At 42.8% G+C, this 18,851-nt stretch overlaps 3 protein-coding genes across 7 annotated transcripts in view; 2 read left to right on the top strand and 1 right to left on the bottom strand.

Moving 5' to 3' along the window:
* Window positions 1-18,851, bottom strand: part of LOC111867530 (adenylosuccinate lyase) — a 70,436-nt gene that overhangs the window by 44,040 nt on the left and 7,545 nt on the right. The window lies entirely within an intron of this gene.
* LOC111867533 (protein snakeskin) lies at window positions 508-6,504 on the top strand. The gene is made up of 4 exons (XM_023857507.2): window positions 508-661; window positions 981-1,140; window positions 3,940-4,104; window positions 5,709-6,504. The coding sequence occupies exons 1-4, from the start codon at window positions 579-581 to the stop codon at window positions 5,934-5,936; spliced, it is 636 nt and encodes a 211-aa protein (XP_023713275.1). The 5' UTR covers window positions 508-578; the 3' UTR covers window positions 5,937-6,504.
* LOC111867531 overlaps window positions 9,493-18,851 on the top strand; it is a 10,559-nt gene continuing 1,200 nt past the window's right edge. The window contains exons 1-4 of one of the 3 annotated variants that reach the window (XM_023857506.2): window positions 9,493-9,676; window positions 10,619-10,778; window positions 16,997-17,161; window positions 18,363-18,570. In XM_023857506.2, the coding sequence (XP_023713274.1) occupies window positions 9,594-9,676; window positions 10,619-10,778; window positions 16,997-17,161; window positions 18,363-18,570 (616 nt within the window). In that variant the 5' untranslated portion in view covers window positions 9,493-9,593. Of the gene's footprint in view, window positions 9,677-10,618; window positions 10,779-12,257; window positions 12,423-12,508; window positions 12,846-16,996; window positions 17,162-18,362; window positions 18,571-18,851 lie in introns of those variants that run through there. The other 2 variants (XM_033752715.1, XM_023857505.2) reach the window with 2 other exon arrangements.

Here is an 18,851-nt window from a genome sequence, read left to right as displayed (position 1 = left end):
AGAAGGTCGCGGATTTGATTCCCGATGTGGCCATTAGATTTCTCTCAGGCGCAGTGTCTCATTGTTCAAATACAATAAAATATGTGAACAGGGCTGCGCTATAGCTCAAGCGGTCAGTCGCTGGCTTCCCATTGCGACGGCCCGGGTTCGCGCCCGGTTCTGGTCATGTCGGATTTATGGTGGAAAAAGTGGTGCTGTGGCAGGTTTTCTCCGAGTACGTCAGTTTCCCCTGCAATCTTCATTCCACCAATTGCTCCACAATCATCATCTATCTTCTGGAGCTGCTACAATAGGCCAGAAGTGGTCGCAGTACCTAGTGGACTCACTCTCGCCCTACTAAGAATAATAAATAAATAAATATGTATAAATATTTACTGGTAAACACTTATATATATTTATTACGCTCTCGCAGAGGGCGCTAAGGTGTTGTAACAACGCAACCGCATGATCTCAATATCTCCCAGCCAGCGTCACTGACGGAAGGAAACCAGCTTTGAGGTATTTCCTTCTGAGACTGCAGACGAGTAACACCAACACAGTGCCGCTAACAGTTCAGCAAATACGTGCGTTGCGTTATCATGGCTTCCCTGCCAACTACCCCTCTGGAGAAGGCAACACAACAAAAACACAAGTTACCACCACTCCACTTGAAATCCTTCAGGTAACTATAGTTCACGTCACCTAGTGCTGTATCTTACCAACAACTACCGAGCTGTTGCCTAGCGTGAAAAGAGGAATATACTTTGTCGAGCCTTTGTATAGCGACAATAGGAGGGATACACACCAGACACAAGGACTTATGGGAGGGGTTTATGAAGTGCGCCGATGAGATTGGTTAAGATGACATGATATACATACTAAGTTCCAACGGGCTACAATGCCGTCAGAATTTCAAATTCTACAATTAAATAATTAATTAGTTCTTCTTCTTACTCGAATGTTGGCGCATTAGACCAGACCCATGTATAATGTTCTTGCAGCACGGACCCTGGTGGGCCTTCTCCATGTCCGACGCCGCGGAGCAATCTCTCATGGAAGGAGAGGCATCAGAGTGTTCTGCAGTTGGTCAACCAGCAGGACAATTCGCCAGCGTATAATTACGTTCCGCCTAAGTCCTACATCTTCAAGCTCACGCAACTGGTACGCACACATGTCTCAGTCAACAGAGGAAACCATAGTCGCACAGCTGATCACTTCCCAACCTCCTACGGGGCACGGCGGCTCATTCCCGTATTCTTAACAACTAGCCAGTGAAACCTATTTCGAGCAAGATGTCTCTGGTATACACACTTACATCTAACGCCTTCCAGAAACATTTCAGTAATATCCTCTGGCAGGTCACGGTAGCGGAGCGGTCTAAGGCATATACTGTCTTCGCTCGCTTGGAAACCGGGATCGTGGGTTCGAATCCCACTCAGGGCATGGATGTTTAGTTTGTGTGTGTGCGTTTTTCTGTGTTTGTGTACAGGTAGAGGCCTTGCGACGAGCTGATCACCCGCCCAAGGAGTCCTAGCGAATGTCTAAGATATAGTAAACCGAAGTGAAACGGAGAGTTTCATGGAGGTAGGTCTAGGACCACTGGGGCTGTAGTGCCAAGGGGGGGGGGGATGTGTTTATTCTGAGTTTATGTTGGCCTGGGTTTAGGCAGAGGCCTTGCGACGAGCTGATCAGCCGTCCAAGGAGCCCTACCGCCTGTAAAAATGATCAATGTGATTGAAAAACCAGTCCTATACTCCAAAGTTGGGGCGAAGAGGAAAAAGAACTCCCATGTAGTCTTTCTTTTTTCTTTGGATTTTGTGATTCACATTTATGAATGGTAGATGTCGCACATAACTAATTCCCTTCGATTAGATCGTTCTAATAACTCGATTATCTACAAATAAATTTAGGCCAATATTACTGACAAATACATGTAACAATTACGAGTACATCAGATTATATCGTGAATAAAACCACGAAGATCTCAAATGAACAGTACGGGGTTGTAGTCAACCGTAATTTTAGGGATACAGTCAAGGGTCAAAAGCTACCTCCAAATACTTGTGAAATATAAATGAAGTACTCTTTACAAAAATTAAAATTAGAGCTGGGGTTGCGCAGTCGGTATACTGGCTACGAGCTGCACGACTAAGTGGTCGGAGTTCCAGTTCTGGTGGGGTCAAGAATATTCACTTCTCCATGTAACCCAGACCAGTTCTGGGGTCCATCCAGCCTCATAACCACTGGGTACCGGGGGCTCTTTCCCCGTGGGTAAAGCGGCCGGTGTGTGAAGCTGACCACTCACCTCCAACTAATGCCGAGGTCAAGAAAATGTGGATCTATGCATCAAATCCCCCATACGCCTTCATGGCGTAGTGCTTAATTAGTTAAACATTGGGACTTCACTTTACCTTTACAGAAATTCATCAATAGATGCTGAAGGACTCTAAATACATAAGCTCAAGTTCATTTAGGACAATAAAATGAAGCAAAGTATAACAAAGCAAAGTAAAGTAAGGAAGTAAATTTGCCCGTAAAGATGACCACATTAAACTAAAGTAATAAACAGTATACCAGACCGAATTTCATCCAAAACGTTTCAATATCTAAGAACATCCTACTTACGGACCGACAGACAAACGGACATTACGAAAATTACCTTTTTCTCTTCGAAACGCGCAGAATAAAAACGTAAAACATTATGGATCAGAACAATCTGAATATCGCCGTCTTGTTGGATGTGACGCCGTACAGTTCGGTAACTATGTATCAAAGTACATAGTGTCGCATAGTATAACACAGGACACTTCACGTTCACTGGCAGCCGGAGAACCTCACTCATATAATAATTTGGCTTCAAGTGAGAGTGCCGCTTTAAAAAGTAAAAAGTAAAGTAAGTAAAGCTATCCCTGTAACAGGCCGTGAAGGCCCATAGGGTGAGATGTTGAGGTTCCCAGTTTCTAGACAATCGGCTATAGATGGCGGTGAGGTTGTCAGCTTTATGCGCCGGCCGCCCTTTACCCCCAAGAATATTCCTGGTACTCATTTCTATTAGAGGCTGAGTAGACCCCAGGGCCATAGTGCGGCTGGAAGGAATAGGTAAATTGAAAAGTCCACCTCATCGGGATTCGATCCCGCGACCTTCCGGCTTGTAGCATAGTGCCTCAACCAACTACGCTACCGCATACCCCGAGAGGCTTCTCAGAAAATCTGGTACCTCTGGATCTGTAACCAAGAACTCTGACCAATAGACCACAGAGGCGGTCTCTTTTGGCACTAAGGGTCATAAAAGTTTCCGAGATGATGCATAAGTTTTATGGGATACTGTCGCTGTTTTACATTATAAACGTTGCTCAAAATGGCGGCCGCCGAATTCATTGCATGTTCTGCACCGCCTGGCAATGTTATCCCGAACTCTATGAAAGTTTCCCGGCATTTCCCGGGTGGTTCCAGCTGCTACTGCAATTCTTGCCACAAGATCAGGTTGTGTCTCCAGTGAAGTCCCGTACACCAGGCTTTGCATGTACCCCCAGAGAAAGAAATTCAGTAGAGACAAGTAAAAGGAGCGAGGGGGTTAGGTTTTTGGGCTTCCACGTCCACTCCATCTGTTGCCAAAGTTTCATCCAAATATTTACGGAGGACATCAGTGCAGCGTACCGGGGTGCAATCATGCTGAAACCACATTTCACGACAGACTTCCAAAGGCACAACTTCCAGCAGCTCAGGTAAGCTCTCTTGGAGAAATGTTAGGTAACTGTTACCAGTAAGCCACAGAGGTAAGAGGTAAGGGAGTCCTCCTTCACATTTCAGAGGCCCTAGCGCGTAAACAAAGCGTTTCCGGAGTGTATTAACAAAATATGATCATACTGAACCCATCTATCTGCCACAGAGCGTTGTAACATGTTTGTATACACCCTGTATATCGATATATATATATTATCATTCGACTCTTTGTGGCAGATCGTCACCATAGTATGTACGGGGTCATATTCCAAAGGAGTAAATGGAGTAACATCTTCCACTACAGCGCAAATGTTACCCTACTTCGTCTGCTCTGCCTTCATGGTCATTACGCCTGTCATCCTTATCAGCTACGTACTGGGTCACAGAATGCCCGAAATTCTGGTAAGTACGCGACGATGTGCTCAAATGGTTCCCTCCAGGAACGTGGGTGCTAGAAAATTTTCATTCTGCTTTAAAACGTCCGCTGAAGCCCTTTTCTTTTATTGCTAGTGGGGTGGGACTAAGTCCCTTGTACTGCGGCCACTTCTGGCCTATTGTATCAGCCCCAGATGATAAGTAAGAGTGATTGTGGAGCAATTGGTAGAATGAAGATTGGTAGGGGAAACCGAAGTACTCGGAGAAAACCTACCCCAGCGCCACTTTGTCCACCACAAATCCCACTTGACCAGACCCGGCATTTTCGTCACGATGTCTGTAAATTTTATGTTATTGTTACGAAGTTTTGAAAAAGTTGATTGGTTTTTAACTGGGGAGGGGGCAGAAGCAGAATTTCTCGTCTGCTAGGGTAGCATTTAGCTTCTCGCCGGCCCTGAGTGTAGACAGATGAATACAAAATTTATTCTAAATCCATTAAAACTTCTGGAAATAAAACAATACGCACACACCGACGTTTATTGCGAGTTCAACGTATTCTTTTCTGCAGAGAACTCACAGAGGATTACAAACAACCCCAATTTACGCATCGTTACCAAATAAAGTCGACATTTCTAATTACAGTAGAACGCAGATTATCCGATTTTCCAATTAACCGAATCACCGCAAATAATGAACCGACTCCGTATCATAGTGAAGCCTTCAACTGTGTTGAAATAGCAATGAAGTGGTACGAAACGCAACGTGCTATACAGCATTCTTACACTGAAGCGCTTTACAGACTCTTCTACTAAACGAACATCACTGGTCGACCCTTCCAAGAAGTGTTTGAAAATGTTTCATGTTTCACCTGTTTCAAAAGTTTTTTCTTGGGGGGGGGGGGTAATATTATAACAGTATAGTACATTGTCATTTACAGTGGCCGCGGGGTCTAAGGCATGAACCGTCTTCGCCCGCTTCAACACTTGGATCGTGGGTTCGAATCCAACCCGAGGCATGGATGTCTGTGTGCTTTTATTCTGCTTTGTTGTTCTGTGTGTAGGTAGCGGCTTTGCGACGAGCTGATCCCCATCCAAGGAGTCCTACCGTCTGTGTATACATTAAGAAACTGAAAAAGCGGCCACAGTCCACAAGATCTGTAGAGCCATAGACATACAGACAGTACATTATAAAAGTGTTTCTTGTGGATAAAAATGTAATCAAATTAACCGAATTTTCGATTATCCTATCCATACACGTATGCCACTAATTCGGATGGCCGTGCCACTGCTCAGGCGGTTAATCGCCGGCTTCCCACCGCGGCGGCCCAGGTTCGAGCCTAGGTCATGTTGGATTTGTGGTGAACAAAGCGGTGCTGGGGCAGGATTTCTCCGGGTACTTCGGTTTCTCCTACCAATCTTCATTCCACCGACTGCTCCACATTCATCATCATCTACCATCCGGGGCTGGTACAATAGGCCAAACAGTGGCCCACGTACCAAGTGGACTCAGTCTCACCCCACCCCAAGAAACTTAAAAAAAGAATAAATCGAACAGTCGGTATTCCATTGTATTGAACCGCTAGTCCCCGTAAAGTCTTCTGTAACCAAAGTGAAGTCCACGTCGTGTTACAGATACGGATATTCAACACGCTGGCTGGAATCCTCTTCCTGGTGGGCGGCGCTGTGGCTCTACAGAACTGGCGCGGCTTCGTGGCCGATATGAAAGGCAAACCTGAAGACTCCGATAAACGAAACGCCGCTGTGTTTCTGCTGACAACTGGCGTTCTCTGTCTTGTCAATTCACTGTTCTACCTGATAGATGTTGCTATCAGCGTCCACTCCACTCTGTCGTCACCATGACGGTTCAGAAGAGGGGCATTTGCTTCCAAAATGAGAAACGTAAACACCATTACAATTTCACTTAAAAGAAAGGAACTCGAAAAACAATCCGAAAACATAAAATTAACATTTTTTTTTGTTTCATTCTGGTCCGTCACACTAATAATATTACGAAAAAAATAAATATTTCCGTCCAGTGCGACCGGTTAAGATTTTTCTTCTTCTTCTTTTTTGCTCTAAATTAATCTCCACGTAGTGCCCCTTTCCGAAAAATTGCACGACTCAAACTTGGACATTGCTCTGAATGGAAATAAGCGGACCACACTGTAGTAAGGTCTACTGCAACACGGAGAACACGTATTTCCCGGACCGTTCCTTGCGATTTTCGAAACCTCACTGGCTGTCAGATTCATCTTTTATGGCAATGGTATACTGTGTAAGATACAAACCTAACCGAAGACAACTATCATACTGCACTGCGTCATATATCGTTATCTTTTCTGTATCTCTTTACATGTAAAATATGTTTCAAATGTAGTTCATCTGAATTACATTTATATTTTGTATCATGTACCAAGGCTACTGTAATCTTAATATTATGCATCTTGTTGTGTGTTATAAACAAGGTATACAAAAGTATGCAGTCTACACAATAATATTCTGCATTCACCCAACACGTGACAGTATCATTTGTTTTGATTGAGGCTACATGTTTCGACCCTTATACTGGGTCATCATCAGGCGTACAATGATACCAGACTCAGATGTTGAATTGCAACTAACAATTTGCATCTAATTCTTCTTTAAGGATCCTTATTGTGTACTTCAGTGTTTTAAATGCATAAACTGAGTATTTCAGTTAAAATTTTAAAATACTCAGATAATAAAATTTAAAAATTTGAGACTATTGATTAAAACAAAAATTAAAACTGTACTAAAATGGAAATGAAATATTTTGCGATAAATCTCTTTAAAACTTTGTGACCGCTACGTGTTGATATGCTTTTCCGACGGTAGAAGTGACTGTAGTTTTGGGAGCCTGCGTGTTGGGACCTTTTCGCATACGTCAGGGCGTGTGGTCTTGACGTTACTATCGTCTTGTAGAGCTTATGCTCGTTATTCTGTGTCACCCAACAGGTGACTCTCAATCCTTTCTGACAAAACTGATAAATTTCAATTGGAGCTTCGTGTAAATTAGGGGTTATAGCGGTCCAATGACAGCCAAAATTATACCAATGTTGAGGTAACATTTTTAATATTATAAGATTTTTAACCATCGTCCAGTGACGCTGATAAAAGCTGTTTTTAATTTTTCATCCTTCACATGTTTCGGTCAAAACGACCATCTTCAGAAGGATATTACCAACACACACATTAAAAAGTGTCGCGAGTCCCAAGAAACTCAGACCTGAGGAAGACTGCGCTGACAAGGCCCAGCAACGTATACAAAAGACAGACCCGTCCCCTCGTCAGAGAGGGCGCCCCACAAAAAACGACCGTAACTGTGAAACAGTAATAAATATCTCGTCATGAACCCCAGATGGGGCTCGACACCAAAACTTACTGACTGACTGTCAATTGCAATGTGACTCTGACTTTGATTACGGGAGTCTTGAGACGGCAGAGAGGAGTTTTTGCGATAAATGAGATGGACGCCAGCCTGGGCGTTAGTTGGAGCATGAGTTAGTTGTGAGACATTCGCCGGCCAGTAAGGTCGTGAACGTGGAAGCTGAGGAAGCTACGGCGTTGGAAGCCGTCACCAGGCGACAACCGGTGAAGTTACAGCAGACTGAGAAGACTTCGTATATGCTGTAGTCATCTGCAGTGTGTGTGAATTAGGGATAGTGCTATAGTTATTTTTAGTTACGTTCTGTAAGTAAAGTAAAAGTACAGGTATCCCTGTAACAGTCCATGGAGGCCCATAGGGTTGTGAGATGTTGAGGTTCCCATATTTTCTAGACAATCGGCTCATAGATGGCAGCAGGGTTGTCAGCCCTACGCGCCGGCCGCCCTTTACCCCCAAGAATATTCCTGGTACTCATTACTGTTATAGGCTGAGTCGACCCCAGGGCCATAGTGCAGCTGGAAGGATTAAGTCAATTAAAAAAAAACACGACCTCATCGGGATTTGAACCCGCGACCTTTCGGCTTGTTGCAATGTGCCTAAACCAACTACGCTACCGCGTGTCCCCTACGTTCTATAAGAGTTCAATAAATCCAATCACAAATCCAAACCCCGTCTATAGTCACACCATAAAAACGTGGCAATATTATGGCTACCTTCATTTTATAGTTCCACAACGGCTCCACAAAGGGAGCTGGGACTAGATACTGCTAGGTCATAGCGAACGTTAAGACACTATATCCCCTCAAACAAAACCCATGTAGTTATAGCGCATTTTAGAATTATCTGTATGCGATTAAATGCACTGAAATAAATCATTGAAGCATTAATATATTTATAGAATAAAAATGATGACTCTAAACTCACTTTCTGCGTCTCTGTTCTGTATGTAAGGGAAGTACCTCCCTCCTCTTTCGACTGACTGTATTATCGTAACGCGCTGCAGCAACTTCAGAAATTCAACGGAGTCACAAATTTCAGTCAAGACGGACGATTTTCGAGCCAAAATTCGAGTTGGGCACGCCTTGCCGCTGATTAATGTGTTCGGTAGGATTCATGCAGGCTGTATCAATGCCGTATATGACCAACAAGAGTGGGAATATCTACTATTTCAATAGTACACTTATTCTGCAAGTCTATTTCTGAATTTTTACCCCACAGGTCTTAGGCTTTATTTATTGCTGACTGCTGGAAGGTTATTCACAGATGAGAAACACTACGCAGTTTGATGTGTGGCGTTACACACTAAATGTATCGAAAAATGAATACATCTTAAATGACATCTAACTTACATTTTACGGCGTGTACCATTCTTTGCACGAGCCATTTTCTTTTTTGAGAAATTCTGTGAAGTTCAATTTGAGCTTCAAATAAAGAATATCAAAATGGGCACACAGCTTCATGTATACATCTCTTCAATACGAAATTACACATACATCAAAATCGGTTCAATAATTTCGGATATGAAACCTGATGATATGACCTCCCGCATATGCGTTCATTTCGTGTATCCTGCACACAGTGTGCATAAACGAATGTTGATAAAAACATTCGGTTATACTGCACTGCACTGCATTAAGATGCCCGGAAGCTCCACTTCCTGAATACAGAACAGAAGCAGAAGTTTTAACTTGTTCGAAGTTTCATGCTCCGGTCGATTTATCCCTGAGGAAAGAGCAACCGGTATTCATCGGATGGAAAGCTGAGTCTCTGAGCCGGTCTGGACGCAGTGTCCAAGAGAAGAATGTCCCCTCCGGGAATCGATCTTAGTTCGTCCAGCACGTGACCTGTCACTTTGCTGAATGCGGTATCCCGACATATACCCAAGAAAAAAAATTTCCATAATTTTCAGTCACGTATTTGATTACTGCACTGTTACTGATTACATCACCGGACCAAACAGGACGTCCGCTCCAGCAAAGGAAGTACAAGCAGGGGAACTATCCCTGATGATATCATAGCGACAGAATTGAAGTTTGTCATCTCCTCAAGGAAAACTGTGATCACAGTTCGCGTAGTCGGCCAGTATCAGCATCTGCGAGTGTTACGTCACCATGGCAACCGTGCCACAAACCCCACAAGAACAAGCATTGCGTCTGAAACCTAAATTATCATTACTTCGTTTGAAATCCTACAGGTAACTTAGAATGCTAACTTTACCGCTGTCAGAATATGTACATGGCTGGGTCCTACTGTTGTCTATGTAGCAGGTGACGAACAAGCGAGAATTTTGTTTCAGTGCACCGAATCTATTCTGTGTTATGGTAACATTTTGATGTGGTTATGTGAAGTGTAGTATACTACATAAAGAATATGCATGAATTCATAAACAGACACATTCATATCATACAGACAGACTACCAGTCTATCAGATATGTCTCTTTACTTACAAATAAAACTACTTTTAAGCATATATCATTCAACGTCCACTGACCAGCAAATATCAAACCGAATTTGATGAATTCATCGACACAGTGTATGCTATACACAGTTTTCACAGTGAGACTGTTTAAATAAAATTAGAATTAAAACTTCACGTTAGCTTACATAAGGAGGGTGGCATAGGCTCAGCGTGGGGGAAAAGCTGAAGGAAGGAGATCACTAGGGACGTTGGTCTTAGAAGAAACAATAAGAGGTTGGGTTGGATTTAAGTCGCTCAGGATTGGGTCCAGTGATGGATTGTTGTGAACACGGTAACGTCCCTGGATACCATCTATGATGGGGAATTCCTCTGTCTCAATTGACCTAATCCTTCCAGCCGCACTATGGCCCTGGGGTCGACTCAGCCTCTAACAGAAATGAGTAACAGGAATTAATTAAATAATTTTCCTGGGGAGTAAAGCGCGCCGGTGCGTAAGGCTGACAACCTTACCGCCATCTTTGAGCCGGTTGTCTAGATAATGTGGGACCCTCAACGTCTCACAGCCCTATGGGCCTTCACGGCCTGTTACAGGAATAGCTTTACTTTTTACTTTACTTTACATCTAATGCTTACCAGCTGCTCAAGAACTCTGCTCAGTGGATGGTTAAGAATGTAACAAGCAACCCTGCATGTTTCACTGTATGTGGTTAATTACAGCACCGACCCAGATGGCAATTCTCCATCATGTTCAACGCCCAGGAGCAATGTATCATGGGCAGACAATTGCCACGATGTCCTGCAAGCCGACACTCAACAGCATGATAAAATGGCTCACTACGGTCTCCCAGCTCCCTGCATCTTCAAGTTGATGCAAGTGGTAAACATCACTTTCTACTGCACATTATCTGGAGGGTAAAACTGATGACAGCCAGGATAGCTTTCTCGGTACAGCGACAGGACGGACAACGGGGGTTCGATTCCTAGGAGGGGCAAGAGGTTTTCTCTTCTCCATAGCGACCAGACAGGGTCTGGGACCCACTCAGCCTCCTAACCAACGGGTACCGGGGACTCTTTCCTCCGAGGTAAAGTGGTTGGGGCGTAAAGCTGACCATTCACCTCCATCAAGTGCTGAGGTCAAGAATGGTTGAGCTACACCTTCATTCCTCCATAAGTTTTCATTAAGTGGTCCTTAACTGATTAAGCACGGGGGTAACGTTACCTTACCTTTACCTTGCCGTAAAACTTCTGCTCAAAAACTTAATTATATGCTCTTTGCACTAAGTGCTTAAAGTAAAGCAATTTGAAGATACAGTATTTTAACACAATGTTTCCCAATTTAATTTTCCCATGGACTTTATGAACTCGAAAAAATTTTAAGGAATCCCCAATAAAGGCCGCGCCATAGCTCAAGCGGTTAGTCGCTGGCTTCCCATCGCGGCGGCCCGGGTTCGATCCCGGGTCTGGTCAAGTGGGATTTGTGGTGGACAAAGTGGCGCTGGGGCAGGTTTTCTCCGAGTACTTCGGTTTCCCTTGCCAATCTTCATTCCACCAATTGCTCCACAATCACCCTCACCTATCATCTGGGGCTGGTACAATAGGCCAGAAGTGGCCGCAGTACAAGGGACTTAGTCCCACCCCACTAGCAATAAAAAAATCCCCAATAAAACTCTTACATATGAAACTAAAATACAAGAACAGAAATTAGTAAGAATATTAATAAATGAATGTTAAACGGGCATATTAAATTAACATATTATTTAACCGCACATATTTAGAAGCAAAAATTAGCTTCATGTGTATGAAAATTATGCTTAAAAACGAATATACCACATATTTGCAGTTTCCTATTTTTTTCTGAAATTTTCTTGCGGGACCCTTAATTTCACTTCGCGTAACCCCGATGTTCCGATGAACTCAATTTAGGAAACACTGTCCTAACAGACCAAAACCAAGGGGTTAATTACGATACTTTGTACAAGGAATTCGGGGCACGCGGTAGCATAGTTGCTTGTGGCACTATGCTACAAGCCAGAAGGTCGCGTGTTCGAGTCCCGATGTCATTTGAATTTTTTCACTTGGCCTAATCCTTCCAGTCGCACTATGACCCTGGGTTCGACTCAGCCTCTAACAAAAATGAGTACCAGTAATCTTCCTGGGGGGTAAACGGCGACCGGCGCGTAAGGCTAACAACCTCACCGCCATCTATGAGCCGAATGTCTAGAAAATGTGGGAGCATCGACGTCTCACAACCCTATGGGCTTCCACGGCCTGTTACAGGGATAGCTTTACCTTTTTCTTTACAAGGAATTCATAACGGTTACAATTTGACACGTTACACCTTCTGTTTTCTGGGCAGGTCACCACCGCAGTATGCACGGGCCTATATTCGGAAGGCCTCAACAGTATACCAAACAACATCACAACACAGCTGTTCCCCTACATCATCTGCTCTATATATCTCATCATTACACCAGTTATACTCTTCAGCTACGTCATCGGACACAGGATGCCCGAACTTATTGTAAGTTTTCCGTAGCGATGTTAATTCGCCATATCCCATTAGTGTCCAAACCTAATCCGAATGGAAATAATTTAATTTTCTCTCAGGTCCGGATATTCAACACCCTCGGTGGAATCCTGTTCCTGGTGGCTGGAGTAGTCGCCTTAGAAGGCTACAGCTTCTATCTAGTAACATATAAACTTCAGCTGGATAATTACTCAAGCATGGACGACATCGAAGCAGGAGACGAGGAAGACAGCACTGAAACACTTGACAGACAAGGTGTCTTCTTGCTGGTATCTGGCATTCTCTGTCTTCTAAACTCACTGCTTTACTTCATTGATGTTGGCTGGAGTGTTTATATCACTCTGTCATCTCTGTGAAGACTAGAAAATGCCGATCATTCACATTATCAATCAATAAATTGTTACAAATTTGTATCTATGCTACAAAGCTTCATGAATCTTTAACCTTGCCACTTGACAGAAGTGTTTATTGTTATCAAGCGAGTTGTGAAACAACAGTGCTTCATGTCGATTGGCCTGTATCCTTCTACGTCATGGCTTCCGCCCGTTCGACAGTAGTGAAGGCAGGTAAGGAAAAGTTGTCCCTGTGCTCAACGAATTCAAGCCCTACTCCATGAAGGTGTATGGGGGAGTGGTGTATAGATCCACATCTTCTTGACCTCGGTACCAGTTGGAGGTGAGTGGTCACCTTCACGGCCCGGTGCCCATTGGGTAGGAGGTTGGGTGGACCTCAGAGCCGGTCTGGATGATTTGGGGAAAATTCTTGACCCTACCAGGACCCGAACTCCGACCCCTCAGTCGTCCAGCCCGTAGCCAGTCGCTATACCGACTGCGCTAACCCGGCTCCAGTGAAGGTAGGTTCCTATGTTATTTTTCGATGGCGGAATCCATAGGATGAATTGTCCATTTTGTCCCCGACGACAGCGTCATGGTGCAGATGAGTACCGGGAGTTGAAGTGGTATGGGTCTTAAGAATTAAAATGTTTCTATATGCCTAGTTCACCTTTCATACCTAAATTCTTTCTCGAAATGCCTCATAAAACGCGACAGATGAGCAATATCTTCGCCTGAATGTTGTATTCATTCATAACTGACGAACAATTTACCAATCACTTGTATTAGAAGAGGTTTACAGTACCATTGTGCTATTTCATACGGGAAAAACGACGGCAAGAGACCACTGGGGTGTCTGAATTTAGACAGGTAGGTTATAAGGTACAGGTAAACTTGGCCCTGTATTAAGTAACACGCCATAAAGACGTTGTGTGGAGTGGACCTAGGCACTAGATGGAGTGGACAGGTAGATCATACCTGAAATTATTAGTGATCAAGTCAAGGAGAGTGAGACAAGAAGTAAGTGTAGCACGCTCGAGGCAGAAGAATATTCATATATAATGTTGGCCGGTAAATGTTGAAGGGAAAGGCCATTTTGGAATTCTAGGAGCGTATATGATCTTAAGAGAAATATGGCGAGAGTGTAGAGTGGATTCAAGACGCTCAAGAGACGATCTAATGGCCGGTCTTGTGAACACAGTAATAAACCTTCGAGTACCGGAAAGCGAGGAATAGTTTGACCAGATAAGAGATCATTAGATTCTATAGGATTCTGCTCTATGCAGTCACCTGAAACCTGGTGCGTCACGGTAATGAATATGGCTTCTCACTTTGGATAAGCTCAATCTCAGAGTCCACAAGGCGATCACGCAAACTCCAACAAATTATTTTTGTGTGTACTAAAAATTAGGAAGAAGACTTTTGATCGAACTGTTTATTTGCTTTTCGTATGTTTACGAATCGAAATTTGTGACCTTCCACGTATGTCTTTAGATCAGTCTCTACTTCTTGTGTTCTACAGTGTGTCACTGTCGACAACTAGCTCATTGTGGGGAACAGAAAAGGAAGAAAGAATAATAATCTTTTATATGTCGTTAAAAAATGACGTTAGTTAATGGCCAGGTAGTGAAGCAGTAAAGCGACATGCGAACTATTCGAGATAAAGTTGATGTACAATGATCTGACGAACCTACAAGAAATAATTCGATATTAAGTATATTTAATTGTGCATAGCGCGAACTTTAACTCTGCAAGGACAAAGTTTGAGACTGTGTTTACGTCTCTTGCGTCATTTTACTTCTAAACTGTGTGAACTGGGTACAGTGCCAAGATGCCAAGAAGTATCTTATCTAACTTGAGACTTTTAATTAAGATTGTAGAACTGGTGGGTATCAACTACAATGAAAATCTGTATTATTCGAAAGTTTGTAGATTCGCATTTATTTTTATGCACCTTGTGCAAAGACCGGACCAGAATTAAGAACTAACACTTGTACATGAAAACGGGAAATTTAGGGCGACCGCACACCAACTGCGTCAAGACAAGCATCAAGACATGAGACAAAATACGCAGTCTTGCTTCATTCGTGATTCGTCAGCATCATGACTCAGACCGGTGTGTGGTGCTTTTATAAACTCATTCGTTTCAACTGTGCTCCTTTCTTTGCGTCATGTCGCAGACATTGTGTCTTCACTGTTACATGTCTTGACGCATACCGGTGTGCGCCCTACCTTAAAGTTTGTTTATAACAGCTCTGATGAAATCTTATTAAATTTCAAATTTTAAGTTAACCCCCATGGAACAATCATTTTTTATAATCTTATGGTCGTTCAGCTGGTCAAGAAATTACTCACCTTTCTTGGAAGCAGTAGTTTATTATCGTGTTCACAAAAGCTGGACCTTCCCTCCAGACAAATTAAATTCACGTCCTGTAATTTTACAGTAAATATAACGTGCCCTCTGCGCTTAATTAAGCACCGCGGAATGAAGACATATGGGAGGTCGTGGTAGTGAAACTAAGTTCTGCCCTGCCTGGGATTAAACCCTGATTTCTCAGCCATCCAACCCGTCGCAAAGTCACTATACTGACAACCTCCTCTACACCCTTGATATCCATTTTAATATTATCGTCCCATTTACATCTCGGTCTCCTAAATGGCGTCTTCCCTTAGAACATTCCAACTGAAATTGTATTCACATTTATCTCCTTCAAGTGTGCTACATTTCCCGCGCATTCTAGCCTCCATCGCCGTATCCTGATGACGTCGAAATATTCCACAGAATGTCAGGTGTTTCATTTCTGCTCTTGAGAGCAGCGATTAGTAACAACCTCTTGCTTCACTACCAAATCTTCACTAAATTTTTGACGTCATTCTGCTATCTACGAGATTTTACATCACATCGCATGAAATACTGAAATTCATTAATAAATACCAAACTTATTACTTGCATGTCTTTGAAAAAAAAATCTTAGTGTCTCTAATTACTATTGTAAATTGGCATAATCCCAAAACACATAATGGTCATTTCAACAATACTGTGACGTGTCGCCTGAAAGCCGGAGTAGCAGAGTAAGAAAAGACGGCCATTGCTAGGTAACGGTTGGCTAAACGCGTTCCAACTCCAACGCAGAACACAGAACATGCATCTCTGTGACAATTCACTAAGCAGAATTGGTTATCACGGGAATTACAACGGTTTCCGATATAACGAAGTTACGAAAACACAGTAACAGAACGGTAAAGCAGGGTGATCTCTATTCGGTTCTCCGGAAGCTATGAAGGGAGGTCAGAACAGGCCAGAACTCACACACAGGCAGGCCCCCGTGTGGAGGCGGGGACGAATACCTCCACCGTGATCCTGTGAGTCGTAGGAAGCAACGAAAATGGAAGTCTCGAATCTGAGACAGTAAAATATGGTCACAAGTCTCACGGGACTCCGACCCGAGATTGACTGCTCTGGCTAGGGCCAGCAGCGATTGTAAACGACAGACCCATCCTCTCGTCAGAGAGGCCCACATCAACAAATCCACAACTGTTTGAAAGTAATAAAAATCTGGTCGTAAGTCCCAGATGGATGCTTTATTCCAAGGCAGGCTGGCCTACTGACTGTAGGTCGTAACATAAGACTCAATTCGACATAAGCAGTACACAGAGAGCAGTACAGAGCAGTGCAGAGCAGACCAAGCAGCAGGGAGGGCAGCTTGCAGTTGAAGAGAACTCAGTAGGCACACGCTGAAGAATTTATTTTATGTGGTGTAGTTACAGCAACCTTTAGAGTGCTATTGTTCATAGTTAGAACATGTTATAGTTACAGTAAGATTGAGAGTGTTATAATTAATTGTAGTTCCGACTTGTAAATATCCAATAAATCAACTCACTAATCCACACCCGCACCTAAAGTCACTACTACACATGTCAATATTTTAAAGAACTGATTTCATTCCAATTTACCAGACACTGAATAAGATATAACATATAAGTATCAGTGCCACTACAGGAAGATAGGTGAGGGCACAACCATATCACTCCAATGTATCACACAAACATGAACCCACCTACAGATTGAAGTTTACAGACTTCAGAAACGTTAATAAACATCTATCAGATTATAAGACAGCACATCCCTGAAGATAGTTACCATCATGAGAACTTAAGACTCCCACATCACCAATTAAGGCTAATATTCCCATGAGCATACAATTTCCACACTGACAGCAAGCATTTCTTTTGCAGGTATTAGCCTGTACAGTAATGGGTCTCTACATAAATGCCCCGATAACAACCACAAGCAGCAAACTAATTCTGTTTCTCAACCCCGCAGTTATTGGTGGCTACATCATTATCATTGCAGGGCTTATCATGGGTCTTATTATCAATGAGCAGGTTCCTAGAAAAATGGTGAGTGTTTACATTTCAGGAAATAAAATGTAACAGAAGTTTACTATGATACCTTAAGGGTAAGGGAAGGGTGAATTTGTTCCTGTGTTTAATTAAATAATTAACACCAAACCATGAAGATGTGTAGGGGAGTGGAGGTATAGGTCCACCATTCTTGACCTTGGCACTAGATGGAGGTGAAAGCAATACCCATAAGACTTATATAATGTAGAAGTAATGGAGAATTTGTTGTTTGCCTCATCAACTTCATGACTAGAATTTGTATCATTCCAGTTACAATAAACTGTACAAGCAAAAGTGACCTGATCCTTCCCCTTCATTAAGCTCTGTCATGAAAATGTGTGGCAGAATGGCACCATATTAGTATGAGTTCCTAGTCTCAACATTAGGTGAAGATGTATGATCAGCTCACCACTACCAACAGGATAGGAGGCTGAGTGGACATCACTGGTCTGAATGTGCTGACAAAGAGGAAAATTCCTGTCCCTCTTCAGAACCAACACCCCGGATATCTAACCCGTAGCAGTTTCGCAACTGACCGACATGTCAGAATAACTATAACTGCAGAAATTTTTAATGAACTATATATTACATAATTTTAGGTGTTGTGCGGCAATTCCAAGCTCAGAATTCAGTACCTGACATTAGCATATACATACTTTTCAGTGTTGTTAATGGCTAATGCTATCTTACAGCACTCTGTATTGTTGATATGACAAATGTAACAGATTATTTCATATCCAGTAACATACTGTCTCACATTTTCTTCAATATGGTTATTGTTTTGTTCAATGCAATAAACAGGAATAATACATCTATGTAACTTATATGCAGACAAATATACACCAAAAAACATGTAAGGTGGGCACAAAGTAAACCAGCACAGTCTTCTTAATCTTGGTTTATGGCAAGTTTTCTCAACTGCAGAGGATACATGTCATTAAATACGAGGATTGTTAATGACGAACTGGAATGGATGTGCAAGGAAGTTGTCTGAGGTATCTTCAAGAAACTAATACCAGCATTTTCCTGACAAAATGACGAAATGCACAAAAATATTAAATGACAAACGATATGTTTCAGAACTTTTACTCAAGACATGTGACAGTAAATGTTTAAAGAAACGTTAATGAGGCAACAAACAGAACTCCTAATGTTTATAAATAAGACATAATAATTATGTGTACATTTCTGTCTACAGGACATGTTATACATGACAGGAGGGTTCATTCTGTTCATTGCTGCTGGGAGCATGCAGATTTATTTCCATGGAACAAGGTCCTTGTCTCATACGAAAGATAAAGATATACAAAAGTCAGTGGAATTCATAACTGCTGCTTTTACCATTATCACTGCTTTTGTATTCCTGCTTGACACTGTCTTTACTTATATTGATGATTATAGATATGGTAAGTGACTAAGGGCCAGTCATGGTAGCCAAGCGGTCTAAGGCATGCACTGTCTTTGCTCGCTCAGAAGCCGGGATCGTGGGTTCGAATCCCACTCAGGGCATGGATGTTTGCATGCGTTTTTCTGTGTTTGTCTACAGGTAGAGGCCTTGCGACGAGCTGATCACTCGCCCAAGGAGTCATACCGAATGTTTAAGATCTAGTAAACCGAAGTGAAACGGAGAGTTTCATGGAGGTAGGCCTAGGCCCAAATTTGGACTGTAGCGTCACAGAAAAAAAAA

The sequence above is a fragment of the Cryptotermes secundus genome, unplaced genomic scaffold, assembly GCF_002891405.2.
Source record: "Cryptotermes secundus unplaced genomic scaffold, Csec_1.0 scaffold1979, whole genome shotgun sequence".
In the NCBI taxonomy this organism is placed as follows: domain Eukaryota; kingdom Metazoa; phylum Arthropoda; class Insecta; order Blattodea; family Kalotermitidae; genus Cryptotermes; species Cryptotermes secundus.
This window is presented reverse-complemented; position numbering and strand designations above follow the sequence as displayed.